Genomic DNA, 16,365 nt, shown 5'->3' with positions numbered 1-16,365 from the left:
AAGACTTTTGTCATTGTGTTATTGTTTTTGCAAGTCTCTTAAGTCTGAAACACTCTTTACAGCCTCCCCAGAATATCAGGTACTAGCCTACATGTCTTCATCTTCTGGTGCATGGGAGTTTAGCTGTTTGACTTTCCACAGAATTTTCATACCTACATTTCATCTTCTAATACCCAGGGCAATAGACAGGCTAACGTGCTGTTTTTCACACGTGGTCTCATTGCATTTAACAAAGTGCATAGCCAGGCCTCCTCAGGTAAATGCTGAATTCATGTACAAAATTCTACAGATGTAGTGAATGCAGCATATTTAGCTCTAACTGCAACTACATTCTTCTTACAAATCTACACTTTACTCTTTCATTCACATTATGTCCTTGTTAAAAAAAAAAAAGATGGGCCTTGGTAGCAGGACACAACACTTAAATTCATACTTTTTAACATATTTACATGTAATGCAAGCACCCCCAAAGGCAGACTCCAGTCTCAGCTAATACACAGTGGATAATCTTCCTCTCTCTTTACACCTGTGTAATTTCACCAACTTTAAATACATCTGCTCTTGTCTTATGCAGGTAGAGAGGTGAAGCAAGCCCAGCAGAATAAGGCCAAGAGAACAAGTGTCATTCAGGAAGGGATTAGGCCAACTGAATTGTAGGTATTATCTGTTCCACCAATTCATTATAATTCCTAAAAGGACAAGCAGCATGCCATTCAAACTCTTTGAAAGAACTAGCAATTGGAACAGAGAGAATTTACATGAAGTAGACATAAATGAACATGGAAGAGCATTCCTAACCCGTACTTCACAAGCATAGAGCATCTACAATCCTTCTAAAAGCTGTTGGTCTTTTTTTCCACCACTTCATATTGCTTCTGCCACTAAATCTTTGTGGCGAACTCTCTCTCAAGCTTCATTATTTAAGCCATTTGCTAAAGACCATTTCCTCATACAAAGGTAAAGTCATCATATATAAAAAATGAAAATCTAAGAGCTATTAAGCAAATTGTTTTAAAAATCCTGTAGTTTTCATCAGGCAGTGAGCAAGGAGGATGCATGGAAAAGGGGCAGAGTCAGAACCCTGGTATTTAACAGCCTCAGGTTCAATCTTCCTTTTCAGCCACAGCCTTTCTGGATGAATCACTTATTTTTTCCTTCACTTCCTCAGCTGTGAAATGTCACAAGACCACTAAAAAGCTCTTCAAACACCAGGCTAATTGGAGAAACTGAAGGAGGGCTATTTATGCTTTTAAATTACGCAGTTAGCCTAAGATTTTCCTTCTGTATTATTTTATTTGCCGCATAATTTAACAAATACCTGTGAACCTAAATTAGGCTGCTCAGGTGTCTCTGTGTGTCACTAAGGTTTAACTGTACTAAATTGCCATGGAATTAACACAGAATGCAATTATCAGTTTTAAGTATTAAAAAGCACCTTGTAATGTCAGGCAGCACTTGAACATCCCATAACAGGAACATGCTGCTCTGTAGAGGTTTGCTCATCTGTTCCTATGACTGTAAGGAACACAGTCCAACAAAAGACAGTGAGGGGCTGAGGTCAGATTTAACATAAAGCTCTACTTTTTTTTTTTTTAAGTTACCCTATTAATTATAAAACAAGAACACATTAAACATCCTGCATTTGACTCTTACAATAGGAGAAGGCACCTAAGCACTTAGGCAGCTCCTAGTCCCACAAAACAGTACCTCAAAATAATCCCACTGTGGTGTCACTACTTACTGCAGTGCCCCCATCCCCTGAATCACAGAGGACATGGGAGTGCAGGGATACATGCTGAATTGCTACAGTGTGATGGAAAGCAATAATAGCAGAATGGCACAATCCTAGACTACAGCAAATCAGCAAGTCCAAATGCAGCAGCCATAGACACAAAAACAAAGGAAGAAAAACCGCTTACCTTTGGAAGGCCTCAGTTATGTAGGGATCTCCAGCAAGATAGCTTTGCCTCCACTGTCAACCCTTAAATGAGGTCTGGGAAGGGGTGCATCCTGTCTCCACCCCTTCTGGTCACTCAGGTACACTGCATGCACCTGAGCTCCTGCTGGCCCTGCCTTCCCACCCTGGGAAGCTTCAGGCTGTGACGTAGCATTTCCATACACATGCCTGTTCAGACAATTGCACCTAGACTCAGAACTGTGCCACAAGAGTTGTCACAAAATCCAAGGTGCCCTAGGTGCCAGGATACTGCCATTCAGGTCAGCAGCTCATTCTCCTCTCAGCACCACCACAGCTCCAAGGATAACAGAAGTTTTTTTTTTCCTCACCTGAATTCAACCTGGCAAACCTCAGACTTCCTTGGTGTTATTGCTCCAGTTCAGGATGTACTTTCTGTTTGCAAAGTCATTTCTGCTGCATAAGCATATGCTCTTCCTGAGCTCTCAAGTAACAAAAGGGCAAAAGAGCACACTGGCAAAAAAAATATGCAAATATATGTATCAGGCTCAGCTCATCCCAACATTTTTTGCAGTTAGAACTGCAAGTCTATGGTTCAGCCTGGGGCTGTTCTAGAGCTTATGATGTCTACTCTAGGGAAAAGTACAGCATGAAAAAGAGCTCTTCCATACCTTTTGGTTCCCATCTCAACTCCTCCTGAAGCCAATACAGCTCAGAGGGAGAACTCAGCCCCCTGCTGGCTTTCAGTAACAGTTCAAAGTGCTCAGATCACCCAGAGTAACAAATCCTACAATGGCCGTACTCCTTTATCACTGTATTAAAACATAATACTTACACAGCCCCACTCACTGATAGGCTAAAATCAATTCAGTGATACACAGTCTGGCATCATAACACAAGCAGCAGCAAAACCAAACACTAAGGCTGCACAATGGTAAGAGGAAGATGATTTATTATAGATTGAAGGAAAAAATCATTTTCATCAACTATTCCCTCAGGCGGATCAGTAGAACATAAAGAAAGGAAGGACAAATGTACAAAACCAACCTGACAAGAAGGCTCTAGATGAAACACATTCAAAGCACTTGCAAATGATCTTGCTGGACAGATGCAGAAGAAAATTAAATCATTCTTCCCCTGCAAAATACAGACTGAAAAACTGATTTTATTAAAAGAAAAAAAAAATTCAGTCTTGCCTTTACCTACAGATATTTCAGATAAAAAGATGTATGTTTTAACTGTGATACTTTTTTATTTTAAAGGAGAAATTCCCAGAACTACTATTTGACCACATTTATTTGAAAGTGTATTTTATCTTCACTTCCAGCTTCGTGCAGATGGCAAAGAAACCAGCTCAGCTCACAAAAACAGAAGCTTAGCTACTCGCTTCAAAGAAATCAAGTTGATCAAGTCAATACTTTTTCATTCTCTGTTAATCCCTTCGAAATCCTGGTGTTTGTTTCTCCATAATTGGCAATAGATGTCGTTCTCATCCAGAGCATCCTTGTATACATGGTTGTAAGATCTAAAAATTTTTTTTTAAAAAGCACATCTATGAGAAAATATCAGCAGTATGAAATTCCTGAAAGGTTTCAAGGCCTGCTCCTATTCAACTAAAGTCCATGGATTTCAAGCTACTTTAGCTGGAGCAAATCTTTACAGAGTAAGACACACATTCCTCAACAACAACAAAAAACTCATAATCTGACGAGTGTTGAAACCCAGATGTAAAAGTAAGAGACAAATCTTAGCTATATAATTCCCCTGGCCCTAACCAACATGATATATTTAGCTAGAGTAATTCATTTACTCCAGACTTGGCCAAGATTTCCATTGGTTACAGTGAAAGTATTACTTAAATAATGAAGCAAAAGTACTTCATGCATTAGTAAGCCAAAATATGAACCCATGCTATGGTAATAGCTTTCCCTTCTAATACCCTGTAATGAGCATCTAGAAAAGGAAAAAGGACAATAAGCTTCATAGAAAAAAAAACAGATTTTGTTGCGCTAATGAACATCTTAAGCAACTCCACAGAAGTTTTCAGGGTTCCTTTTGAGAAATACCAAAAAAGCAAAATGTCAAAAAGAGACCAATGTTAGGCAAGATTACAATGCATTTACCCATCAGTGCAGAACGCAGAATAACAACCAATGCTTAAATGCAAACAAAACAGTATCACTTCCATACTTCTCCCAAGTATGTGGATTCCACAGTTTGCTTCTTTACCTTAAAAGAAATGCTTAAGGATTCCCTACAAATATCATCTCAAGTTACCAAAGGAATCATTTGAGGGATAAATAAAACAACCAGACCAAAAAACCTAAAAAGGACATTTAAGTAAGAGCTGAAAGGAAACCCTAGTTTTGCTTGTCATGAAAATAAACAAAGAATATCCACTGGCTGCTGGTTTTTTTTGTGTGTGTGTGTGGTATTTTTCTGGGGGGGGGGGGGGGGAGGGGAGAGGGGCACGGAGGGGGGTGGTGGAGCTTTTTGCATCAAGGGAAAGAAAACAACACATCCATGAGAGGCAAAACATTTTCACAAATATATTAAATATCATTTCTGATCCAAGAGCAAAAGTGCGACGTAGAGTTTACTACTTAAACAAAAACAACCTACATAATGCCTTAAATACTAACAAGTCAATTAGTGGTCAGCACTGTAAAATAAATATGAAGACATTGATTTATATTGTTTCTAGCAGCAAATGTCATTAACCTACTGGCCAATGTGACAGTTTCACAGAAGTTCTACTTCTTGATTTTGATTCTTTGATTAACTAGAGAAAATATTTGCTGGGTCTGGAAAACAGTACTGCAGCTGTATGGTATCCTTCCCATCCCACAACATGCATTCTGAATGATGATCTGGAGAACAGCTTTCACAAAAAAAAAAAATAAAACCACAATCCATCGTGCTTCTCATGCTGGAAAGCATGAGTTTGGATTGGCTTGAACCCTAATGATGATAGTGAGGTGTTTGTAACCAGTCTCCTGTGCTAAAGGGAGAGTGAGACAGAGCACATTCGTACCAGGAGGTAACATCACATGGAGCAAAATGAGTCTTGACACTTCCAGCAACCACTCAGTCACAGGACGTGAACAGTCACTGGAAATGCCAAATGAGGAGCAGGTCGCTAGGCTGGGAGCAGGAGCAGTAACCCAAGCAAAGAGGTGAACAGCTGATTTTAAGCTACGTGAAAGCAGAACAAAAAAAGCCTTCTTGGTCCTCATGATAAGTACCTACAGTTCCCCCAGCTTTTATTTTAAAAAGTGTTGGTTTTCTGCTACTAATTGCAGCCTGTGGGAAATACCATGCTTTAATTTACAGCAAAAGGGATGTTTAACTACAAAGCATGGACCATACTGGTGAAATACTTAGGGTAAGGCTGATCCATCTCCTTCTGGCCCTGCACAGTGGTGTCAGACTAGGAAAATAAAAGATAGTGCAAAGAGGAAACCAGCCCTACAAGGATGAGGGAAGAAGGTTGACAGGAGATTTTTGCAAGGGGAATGTTCTTCAGGGTTGCAAAGCTGAACTGTGGGCTGGATAGCACAGGAGAAACAAACAGCCTGTCAAACCTGCCTAGTTAGTGCTCTTCAATCTAGGCTCCTGTTTTACTTCCTAATACACTCCTGTGCACAAAGCATATTTAATAGGGCTTTGCAGAAAGGAGAAGGAATCCCATTCAAGAGGATGCCCGCAGCCCTGCCTGTATCTGCACAGCAAGGATCAGCCTGGAATGATGTAGACTGCTTTCAACTACTTTGCAAGAGCTCACCCTGCCAGGATATAGGAAAGCAGTGCTAAGGTTGCACGGCTAACTGGTGCTCAGCTAGCTAGAGACAACAATACTCAGTTTCTGAGAAGAAGCATTCATTTATGAGCAGCCAATTCATTTATGAGACAAGCCTTTCCAACGTGGACTAAAAAGACTAATAAAGACTATGTAGATTTTTTGTTTAGTCATTTTTCATTTTCTTAAGGCAAGCAGATAATCCTTCTGGAATACAAGAGGCAGGATCAGAATGGCAAAAAAAAAAAAAGGCAGGGTTGGTTACCTTCAACATAATGCATTGGGTAAAATTTATCCCTGGTAAAATGCTACTGAAACTGATGGAGCTGCACCTAATTCAGTCTACCTATGGAGGAGTAAGAAAGAACGCATGGTCCCTCCTTTCGCCCCCCCCCCCCCCCCCCCTGCATCAGCCACCACTGTACAGCTGTAGCAGTGCTGTGGTGAATAAGGTCCAACAGCGTTTAGCTACATGCTGCACTTGCCACTGAAGCTAATGTTACAGAAACACTGTGAGTCAGATTCCAATCACAGCTCCTCACATCTACCTAAATGGGTAGACGAGTACGAGCCCTACTTCTGCTCTTTATCCCCTTTTCACTTTTGCTTAGAAAAATCAAAACAGACACATACTCTTTCGCTGACATTTAAAAAGATGCTTGAAAAGATACGTGAATACTTCTGCATGGCCAAAAAGTTGTTACTCAATCATCACTGTTTATGTTTACACCCTACCTAACCTTATGTTTCTATGGTCCCTAAATGGTGAAATTCACATCAAGGAATGGAATTAAAACCCAGTTTGAGAAGGGAAAAGAAAGATGGGGAAAAAAGTTCATCTAATCTGGGTAGTATTTCACCTCTTCTCTTTAACATCCCTTCAGCTTCTTCCAGGGAATGGTGTGGAGGTGGGATACACTGACATCTACTACCGAAGGCCCAGGAAGCCCTGCTCTCCCAAAGCAACAAAGCTGCAGGCCAGGCACTAACGCTCTTTTCTACATCAGTATGCAAAGAAATTACAGCTGACAGTTCCTCCCAACCTATCCTTAGCCCTACTCTATCTAACATGGAATCAGAGCACAGCATCCCACCCAAGCAGGTTTGCTTTCCAATTCACTTCATTAAGCCACAGAGACTTACAGAGAGACGAGCTACAGCAACAGTGCATTAAAAGTACTCGGTCAACAACACCAAGAACCCTTTTTCACATAGTTAACTGTTTGGTAGAAGAATATTTCTGGATGTGGCTAATCAGCTGATATCTAATGTCAGATGTTCAGAGAGAAATCTGCATCACAGAGAAAGTAGAAAGAGGCAAGACCCTCCAAGGCAGAGAGGTGTGCACAGCCTTTCTACAGGCACGTGAAGAGGATTTACTGTAGGCTGTAACGAGAGCCACAACTAGCAATTTGTGGACAAGTACACCCCTAACTCACACATTTACAGGTCCAATTCCTGCCCCTCTTTTACAAGCTGTTCAGAGATTGACTCTGCTGGAGGGATACATTCTGGAGCACTACTCTGTGGCGTGCAAAGAGGGGAACGGGCTTTGCATGTTGTTCACCCATGTGGTAGAACCACAGAAGTTTCCAGCACTTCTTGGGCTTTGCATATTCATGCAGAAGGCCGAGGAGAAAAAGTCCACTCAGCCACTCAACACAATGAAGAGCCTTAGATAGCTAGCAAACAAACATCAAAAACACTTCATGTCCTGCACAGTGTCATCCTGCCAACTATGATAGAAAAAAAATTTAACCATACCATTGAGTTTGCAGGTGTTACATGTATAGCTCAAGAGCATACTCCTATCAAATGGAGCACAAAGCAGGGCATGTGGCAAACAGCAGGCGAGAGACAAGCTGCTCTATTTGCAAACTACTACCAAGGGTGGCGCGTCATTGTACGTAGCCTAAGTTCTCCATCTCATTTCTGTACCGCTGTTCGGACACCTTGCTTTTATGCTGTTTGCTTTCTAAATGCTGCCTGAACTCCATCTCCTCACTGGCCCCAGCGTTGCACATAGAACAGTAGAACTGGCCACTGGGGGTGACACACATGGCCAGATCCCGAGGAATCCTCTGACGAGAGCGGGGATTGAAGTAGGGACCTGAGGAAACAACAGAAAAATCTGTTTATCTATTTCAAAAAGCTTGAGGCACCTCACTAACAACTTCTAGTCCAAGAGACACATAAAAGGAAGCCACAGATTAGCTTCGTTAATTGATCATGTAAGTGATTAATCATTTTTTAATCACCAACTCAAGAATTAGAGCAGTCTTGATTAGAATAAGGTGTCTAACCCAAAATGACATTTGATAGAGTTTTACAACATACACTTTTTCCAAATGATCATTACTAAAATGACAAAAATCAAACTAAGCTTCAGCAGAAAGCAGGGTTTCCAGCCAATATGTGCTCTTAACACAACTTAAAATGAAAAAAAGGAACAGATATTGGTCTGGACACTCAAACACTTTAACAGTAAAGAGGAAAAGTTAGCATCTAACACCTGAGAAAGGGTTCTAGGAACAGATGGTCTTAGAGGGAGGCTAACACACTTTCTCATTCTGGACAGAAGAGTGCACATACAGGTTGCTGTGCTACAGTAGGAGTCAAAGCATCTGGTCTCTTGCCAAGAAAATAAAGCAGGAAAATTGTCACCACTTAGAGCAGCCTTACAGACGGGCAGGGCAGATGGTAAATTAAGTTACAAACCGAGAGAACAGAATAACAAGCAGGCTGACAAAACAAAGTAACTTTAGCAGCTGGGAAAATATATGCAGACAAGAAGATTCAACAGAGCTGGAATCAGCCCCTTTAGCAACCAGTCCCCGCTAGAACAGAGCTCAGAAATAGAAGAAAAACAAGTCTGCTCAACATTCATTATTATTCTAAATATACAATAGAACAGATGCAAACTTCTGATTACCTGTGTTGTTTTGAACTGTGTACATATTTCTTCTGTTCTGCATCATCTTATATTCATTCCCTTCTTTCCTTGTCCTCCGTTTGCCTAGTTCTGATGCATCCCTGAAGATTAAAGAAATACAAACAGCTGCAATTCAGAGTTTTCTAACAAAAAAGACTGCCAGAGATACTGCCACACGCTTTCAGCCTGAGCGTGAAGTTGAACAATACCTACGAGAATGAGTTATTCTGTGCTTCTGCAAGACGCAGCCGTTTGGCATGATTTTTCCCCTGGTAGTGAGCCTGTGCCACAGCTGGAGAACTAAATGAGGCATCACAAAGCTTGCAGTAGTCATTCTCTGTGGCCAAGATCACTCGGCCACCTGGTTTACTGGATCCCATCTAGCAGCAAAGGGAAAAACAAAGTGAAACAGAAAGTTAAGTTGTTGCAACACTTGAATCACAGTGTCTGAGACCAGCATCACCTTTGTCAAGTAATTCCAGGGCTCTTGTTGCATGTGGGTTAGGACATTCCAGCACCCCCCCACTGCTCTTACAAGGAGAACTTAGTTTTCTTTGCCTCAGCTTTCCGCAGAATCCTCAAATTCCTTGAGGTCTACATAAATTCCATGTTTCAGATGGAGAGGAAAACAATCTGAATAAACATACTGTATTTCTTCAACAGCCACAGAGGCTTGTTTACTTCACAGCAGTGATTTAACACCTCTACTCCTGACTCCTGGGAACCAACAAATAATGACTTTCACACTAAGGAAGTCTCACTGAAATGTAACAGCACTCTTTGCTCATGTTTCCAGTGTAGCCAATCTCTCCACAGTATCCTGATGATACTGAGAGATAAGAGCAATAACAGAGCTGCCAAATTTCTTAGACTTGCCTTTCAGGTGCAAGGACACCTGGACCATGACTTCAGAGGAAAGATCCAGCCCCACACAAGGAGCTCCTGCCATTGGAAACAATACCTTGCGTGTCTCATCAGACAGGCATACTGACTGGGGCAGCAGTGAGGTCTCCTCAGTGTTTGTGCATTATCCAGAGAAGAGTGTTCTGTAAACCATGCAGTGTCAAGAGATTGAAACAGCCATGTCACTGCAGCACTTGCAAAGTCCAGTTTCTTTTATGTCTCCTTTGAAATTGCAAGCTTACAGGCTTATACACAATTTTGACTCATGAGTTATATTATAAAACCTCACATGGCACCAGAATGGCCTTTTTATTGCCACGAGCCATTCTCTCCATCAAAAGAAGCACCAGACACCCCAGCAAGTACAGCACCCACGTACCACCACCAAGGACAGGACTCAGTGCCCTCTTAAGACCCTGATTCAGTTCTGTGAGCCGCAAAGCCATTTTACACAGGACTAAGTCTCCCTCTGGTGGCTCTGACAGCACACGTAACAATCCGCTTCTAAGAGCAAATGCTTTCCACTTTTGTACTGACAGAGGCTTACAACTTCTGGATGTGACAGGCATAACTTTCATCCCCGCTGCCCAGCTATGGCTCTCCACATTTTCACACGCAAGAGACAGGTTACCTGCTAAGCCCCATGACAATCAGAAGTCTAGAACAAAGTAAACATTATCTCTCTTGCCTCTAACGTGCCTGAGAGCAAATGGATTTGAATCAGAGCGACCCATCCCTCCACTCAGCCTGTACTCAGGAATAATCACTGCAGAAGGAGCAAGAGGAATTACATAATAACCCTGGACAACGTGTGCAAGAGCACCTAAGCATTTCTTCCACATAGGCTTCACTCGCACAATGAAGGCATGATTTTGCAGGGCAGATCCATACCCTCATGCTTAAATCCATCTACAGCTATTTTGTTTTATACCTGCCTTTAAACAATCTTAATCAGCAGCACATCAGACTTACATATGAAACAAAGTATTTGCCATGCAGAAATAGACTATTTCAAGTACAAAATTCTGCTGCAACAGCAGACTGGTATCTGTTTCTTCAAAGGAAAGCAAACAGCTCACAACAGGCCATAACCACCTTCCTGTGTCATCATAAGGAAAATTCTTTCCAAACTCTTGCAGTAATCCTCAAAGCACAAGACCTAGTTACTCTTACTCGGGGTTGGGTTGCAAGCAAACATCACAATCTCAGTCACCTCCCCATGCCTTACCTGAGCTGGAAGGGACACAACCTGAGGTGGCACAGGCTCAACTGAATTACTCATCCTGGTGGGTGCTGGACAGCTATTGGCAGCATAGTAATTTCGGAGTTTCTTACTATGGTTTTTACCCTGCAAAGAGAACTCAATTTAATCACTATCCCAGTAACAGTATCTCATAGTGAATGCAAAACAAGACAGAGATAAAAAGAAAGAAATGGCCAAGAAGATGGCACCTCAGGTAAAGGAAACATCAGTCAGAAAACAGCAACTCTGACTTTGAGAGATGCAGACATCCCCCCCCTTCTCTCCAAAATGCTCACCAGCTAGCACGTTAAGCCTGATTTTCAAACAATTTTTTGAAACAAGTAAGGTTACAATTAGTTTTTCAATCTGTTTCCATTTCACCTAAAACCAGTATTTTGTGTTTTACACATAAAACATTAGCTGTTCTTTTGATAAGCCCGAGCACATGCGTTTATTTTCATGAGGCTGTGAGTATGAGATAATGCAAGAAACCAAACTTCTAAAAAATTCAGATTCTTACTTTATTTTTTTCTTGGAAAATATATACTGAAGTTCTTACCGGTGCTTTGACAACTGAGAGAAATATATGAGAGCAAACATATGTATTGTGGATATATATAAGGTATAAGCATAAAACAAATAGAAGTCATACATTTTTTAACTACAAATGTGCTTTTGCCTCACCATGACAGAAATACTGCAGAAATCCTATGTTAAACTGTAACACTAGTTCAACCTATGCCCTTACAGTCAAGAATTTTTTTATTTTTATTTTTATTTGATTTATTTATTTATTTTTAAGGGCCAACAGCAAATGTGAGGTCTGGGCCCGGTGTCCTGAAGACACAAAACCACCCTCTTGTATTTGGTGGTGAAGGAAGTTACCATATCCACATAGCTCACAAACTTAGCACTAGGAAGGCAGGCTACTGATATAGAGGGCAATATTAGATTAAGATTTATTTAACATCAGTAAAGAAACATGCAAATTGCTCCTAACCAATTTCAGAAAAACCAACTAGACAGAATGAACAAATAGAATTTGGTTTGAGCTGACCCAGCTGATACATCCTGGAGCAATTAGACAGATCAATACAATGGGAAAGGCATTATGATAGACATGAAATGACAGAAGGACTAGCACAATAAAAAGGCACTATAAAAGGAAGGAAAGAAGATTGCTCACACATATCAAAAGATTCTAGGTTCACAGGGGAAAGCTTCACCAAGGAGGGGCCTCCAGAAAGAGATCCTTCCCCAGTGGGGGTCAGCCCTTAAACGAGGTCTAAGAGAGGTGCAGCCAGGCTCCACCCCTTCTGGTCACACAGATAAATTGCCTTCACCTGTGCTCCCAGGGCTGACTGGGTCTTTTCTCCAGGTGCTCAATCAGTGGTTCAGGCTGTGACTCAACAGTTCCCATACACCATCCAAAGCACATGAGAGAATTTGCATAAATATGGCCTCCAGCAAAGCAGTGATGTGCATAGCCTCAGGAAGGAGGCATCGATAAGCACATGGTAGCAGACTTCTTTCCTAAGGGCACAGCTAGTTCCAGTGAAAATATCTGTCCTTACAAAAATCACATTTGTGGAATCAGTAGTTCAGTTTCACCGGGAAGATGTAGAGGTAGAAAACAGGTCACATAAAACAAAGAAAAAGTACATATGTCTACCTTCCCACTCATACCACCTCAGTAGGATTTCTCTGCCTGCATGGACAAAATTTTTATGATTTGATACTGGCATTATACCTTAAAACAAAGCTCTTAAAACAGCTTACTGGATGACCAGCAAATTCAACCAAAGTGAAGCTATGTGTGTACAGTAGTTCTAGACACAGCTTCCAGTCCACCAGATGTAGCAAAGGTAGCTTCAGATGAGTTAACTCAAACGATGCTGCTAGTGTGTAGCCACCTCAACACAGCACTCAAAACCCAATGCAGATGCAGCAGCCCTGAAATCTGTGCCCTCTGCTACTCTGCTTACCTGGTAATGAGCCTGGGCTTGTTGGGCTGAATTCAGAGTGACATTGCAGAGCTTACAGCACAGAGGCTTACATAGTTCCTCCAGCATAGGGTCCTGCTCCACCACCTTTGCAAGCTCCTCGTCTTGTGCGTGATAAAAGGAAGGCCCCAGTCCAAGAGATTTTGGTGGGGAGAGTGGTGAGGTGGCTCTGGGCCTTGTAGCCACTGACATAGGAAGAGATGAAGGTTTCTCAGGATGAGAAAGAAGTCCTGCTTGCTGTAGAAGAATCATTGGCCAAGAAGACTGTGGGCATACTATTTCTGAAGGATGAGGAGTTCTCTTCCAATCTAGACCAAAAAGACACAATATATTTATTATATATAAATATATATATATATGTGGGTATAAGAAACAGACAGTAATCTGAAACACAGCTGTTAGTACCCCAGGGCATCTCTCCTGACACATGAAGATTCCTCATAGTACCTGACCCAGAAGCAGACCCTGCCACAGCATACACACCCCACTGCTCCATGACTGCTAGAACACACACAGCACCTAAAGCTGCGTTAATAGGAATGAGAGGGACACGACTGTTAGCCACATCCTCTTCTGACAGCCTGAGGAGAAGCCCACTATCTAAAATATAAACAAATACTAGAATTCATAACTACTACAAGATACTACAGGATAACTTAAAAAGAACAGAAATATTTCAAAGCAGATTAATTTTATATTAATATAGAATACATCTACACACACCTACATCATCCAAATAATCACAAAAGTCTTCAGAAAAAATATTCTAAGGTTAACTTTTCTCACTTAAGTCAACAACAAGCAGAAGAGTGGGAAACAACGTGAGCAGATCTCATACGTAATCATTTCTCAAGCATTGCTTCCCCAGCTCTTCCATAGTCTTGTGGAATGACCTTGAGCTACTTCTCCGCGTTTCCTTTTTTATGTACAACCTATGCAGCAGCCATATCTTCTCCTACAAAAATGGAGTGCTTATCCCATATTAACCTTTATTCTATTATTTCTCAGTTAATTTGAGTTCTTAGAACCAACATTACATTTCCAACAAGGGGTTCTGAGAGGCTTATTTAATTAAGTTTATAAATCACATCTAAAGCCTGGGATGAACATTCCCAGAATAATGCAGAGCAGTGATATTATGAATTGAGGCACAGCTACTTTTGTTAATGTCTTATTAGCTTCTTATCATAACAAATCCCATTCACTGTTACATTGCGGTAGACAACTGCATTAGCTGGGGTGTCTGCAGATCACTTCTAGCTAAGGATGCATTGGTAGCAACCATGTCTGTGCTGTGGGCTTTGACTGTTCAAGCAAACAGCGAGCCACATCTGCATCTTACAATAGGAGACTTGTGGAAGATTGTGGGAAAGGTAAATTAAATGCCACCTAGGAACTTCGGTTCTGAATCGCACTTGAAAATAGAATTTGACTTCAAAGGCATTTAGGAACCTGGAGAAGGGGACAGCATTTATCTGGGATAACTTCTGGGATTTTCAATCTGCTAAAATTAGCAGGAGATAAATACCGTGTTGCATTCAAGCTCTGGAAAATCCCAGCTGATGAATGCATTTTTAGATCCTCTATTACCTTTGAAAGTCTGGCCCCATAAAGGTTTATGTTCCATTAGGAAAAAAAGAAAACATGGGATTAAAACTCTCAGGTGACACAAGCACTTCTGGAATTGTTACATCTAAATAATATGAGATTGGAGAACGTAGGAACAGCAAGAAAGAAGAGCATGCGCTGCCTTGGGAACAAGCTTTTGAGTCAGTAACAGAGCCACTGAAAGTTTTCTTGTTTTAAATTGTTCTCCGCTGTCGAGACTTTGTGAAATTCTAGGAGGGTGTGAACCTAACATGAACCAAAACGTCACCCCAAAAACAAAATCAAAACCAGCTTCATGAAAACTAAGTGAAACATAATGAAACAGTATGCTGTACAAAGGATAAACCAAGAATGAGCACGGTGTAAACCACCCATCATCAAGCCAACTTCTGTACTGCCACCCAGCTTCTCTCCAACTTCTGGCATGGGTTCTGCTAGATCAACAGAACTATGGAAAAAGTTCCTGCTATCTTTAGTTTCTGCAACTAGTACGCTTTGTAGATAGGGTAGCTAATGTCAGTGGTGCTGATGCTGGAACCAGCTCATATTCACAACAGTTACACATATCACACCACAGACCTTTCAAGGCACTTTACATCAGCTATACAAGTAGCTAAACGTGCCATTAAACTTCAGAGTTTTACTTCAATATCATAATGGGCCTCTTACCTTAAAAAGAGAGTCAATTATAGATAAATACTTCAGAGAGCAATACAAAGCGACCTATAATAAACGGCAATCAGGATCCATCTGCTTAATTTTGCATGAGTGCTTGTTGCATCACATCTTCCATAGGCAACGGGCAAGGCATCAAGCACAAGGACACTGCTTAAAGGATCTGCATCCAGAGGGGGAAAGGCATAAAGCAACACTCCCAGAGAAATCACTATTTAGGAGGGCATTTGCTGCTCCTCAAAGTAAACAGTACTCTGAAGATAAAGCTAAGGCTGCATGGGCAATTTTACAGTTAGAACTTCTTGGCTTTGCTCATACAACTCTGATGTTCTTCTAAAGGTGATCTACCACTAAAACTACTCTAATTACATCGTTTTCCTCCTTCCAGAGGCTATTTAAGAGAAAGAAAACCATTCAGTTTTGTCTTATCTAGGTGTCTTTTTAACATCCCATTGCTGGTCACTCCAAATACCCGTCCAGAAGTTCAGAGGACACCTGGACTCCTCTCCACTCACACGATAAGCTGCAAAATTCGTTATGCCCACAAAACAGCAAATGAGTAAAGAGCCTCTCTTGTGAGAGAGCTGTGCCTCGGCCTTAACTGTGGGCACGGACACCCTGCGACCTTCCTCAGCCACAGACGGAGCTCACAGCGAGATGCCTACGTGACAAGCAGTGCTCTGGCAGAAATCAGTTTCCAAACGCATGGGGGCAATTAAGATCAGCGATACAGATTTATATAAACGATGAAAAAGCCGTGGGTTGCCTTCCCAGAACAGCAGAGGTTTCCTCCCAAGCCGGTCGGTTTCCCAGCACGCTGCCAGCGCTTCCATCCTTCCCGGAGAGCCCCTTCGGCCGCAGCCCTACAGAGCTTCAGCCGAAAGGCCCTGTGTCACGCTGCAGGGACTGAGCGCAGCGCACAAAGCAATCGGCACCGAGGGCCGGGGCCCTCTACGCTAAGATTCCGTTATTCAATCCAGGCAAGGGCGCACCGACGCTATACGAAGCGCCCACATAAAGCTGGCTTAAACCAAACGCGGCCACAGACACCCGAACCGCAGCAGCCCTCCCACGCAGAACAAAGCCCCCGCGGCACCACGCACTGTGTGGAACCGCCCCAGGCCCGCGCCGCGCCGTCCCCTCGCCTGTTCCCGCGGCCCGCACCTACCGGGCCGGAGCCGCCTTCCCACACAAGCCGGGCCGCAGGAAGCCGGCGCCGGGCACGGCGGGGCCCAGCTGCAGGAAGTGAGGCGGGATGGGGCGGGCGCTACGCGTGCGCGCCGCGGG

At 42.2% G+C, this 16,365-nt stretch overlaps 1 protein-coding gene across 1 annotated transcript; it reads right to left on the bottom strand.

Annotated features, from left to right (window-relative positions):
• Nucleotides 1-2,850: 2,850 nt before the first annotated feature.
• ZMAT3 (zinc finger matrin-type 3) lies at nucleotides 2,851-16,300 on the bottom strand. Its single transcript, XM_423190.8, has 6 exons — nucleotides 16,247-16,300; nucleotides 12,778-13,103; nucleotides 10,778-10,897; nucleotides 8,860-9,026; nucleotides 8,647-8,747; nucleotides 2,851-7,824 (listed from the first exon to the last, which is right to left on the bottom strand). The coding sequence occupies exons 2-6, from the start codon at nucleotides 13,045-13,047 to the stop codon at nucleotides 7,613-7,615; spliced, it is 870 nt and encodes a 289-aa protein (XP_423190.2). The 5' UTR covers nucleotides 13,048-13,103; nucleotides 16,247-16,300; the 3' UTR covers nucleotides 2,851-7,612.
• Nucleotides 16,301-16,365: the final 65 nt, after the last annotated feature.

The sequence above is a fragment of the Gallus gallus genome, chromosome 9 (assembly GCF_016699485.2).
Source record: "Gallus gallus isolate bGalGal1 chromosome 9, bGalGal1.mat.broiler.GRCg7b, whole genome shotgun sequence".
NCBI classification, from domain to species: Eukaryota; Metazoa; Chordata; class Aves; order Galliformes; family Phasianidae; genus Gallus; species Gallus gallus.
This window is presented reverse-complemented; position numbering and strand designations above follow the sequence as displayed.

Excerpts from the sequence above, each read along its gene's own strand:
- ZMAT3 (XM_423190.8), bottom strand. The coding sequence starts at position 13,047 with ATGATTCTTCTACAGCAAGCAGGACTTCTTTCTCATCCTGAGAAACCT. Across the intron at positions 10,898-12,777 it reads AAGCCCAGGCTCATTACCAG|GGTAAAAACCATAGTAAGAA; the intron begins GTAAGCAGAGTA and ends TTCTCTTTGCAG. Across the intron at positions 9,027-10,777 it reads TTGTGTCCCTTCCAGCTCAG|ATGGGATCCAGTAAACCAGG; the intron begins GTAAGGCATGGG and ends CTTTGCTGCTAG.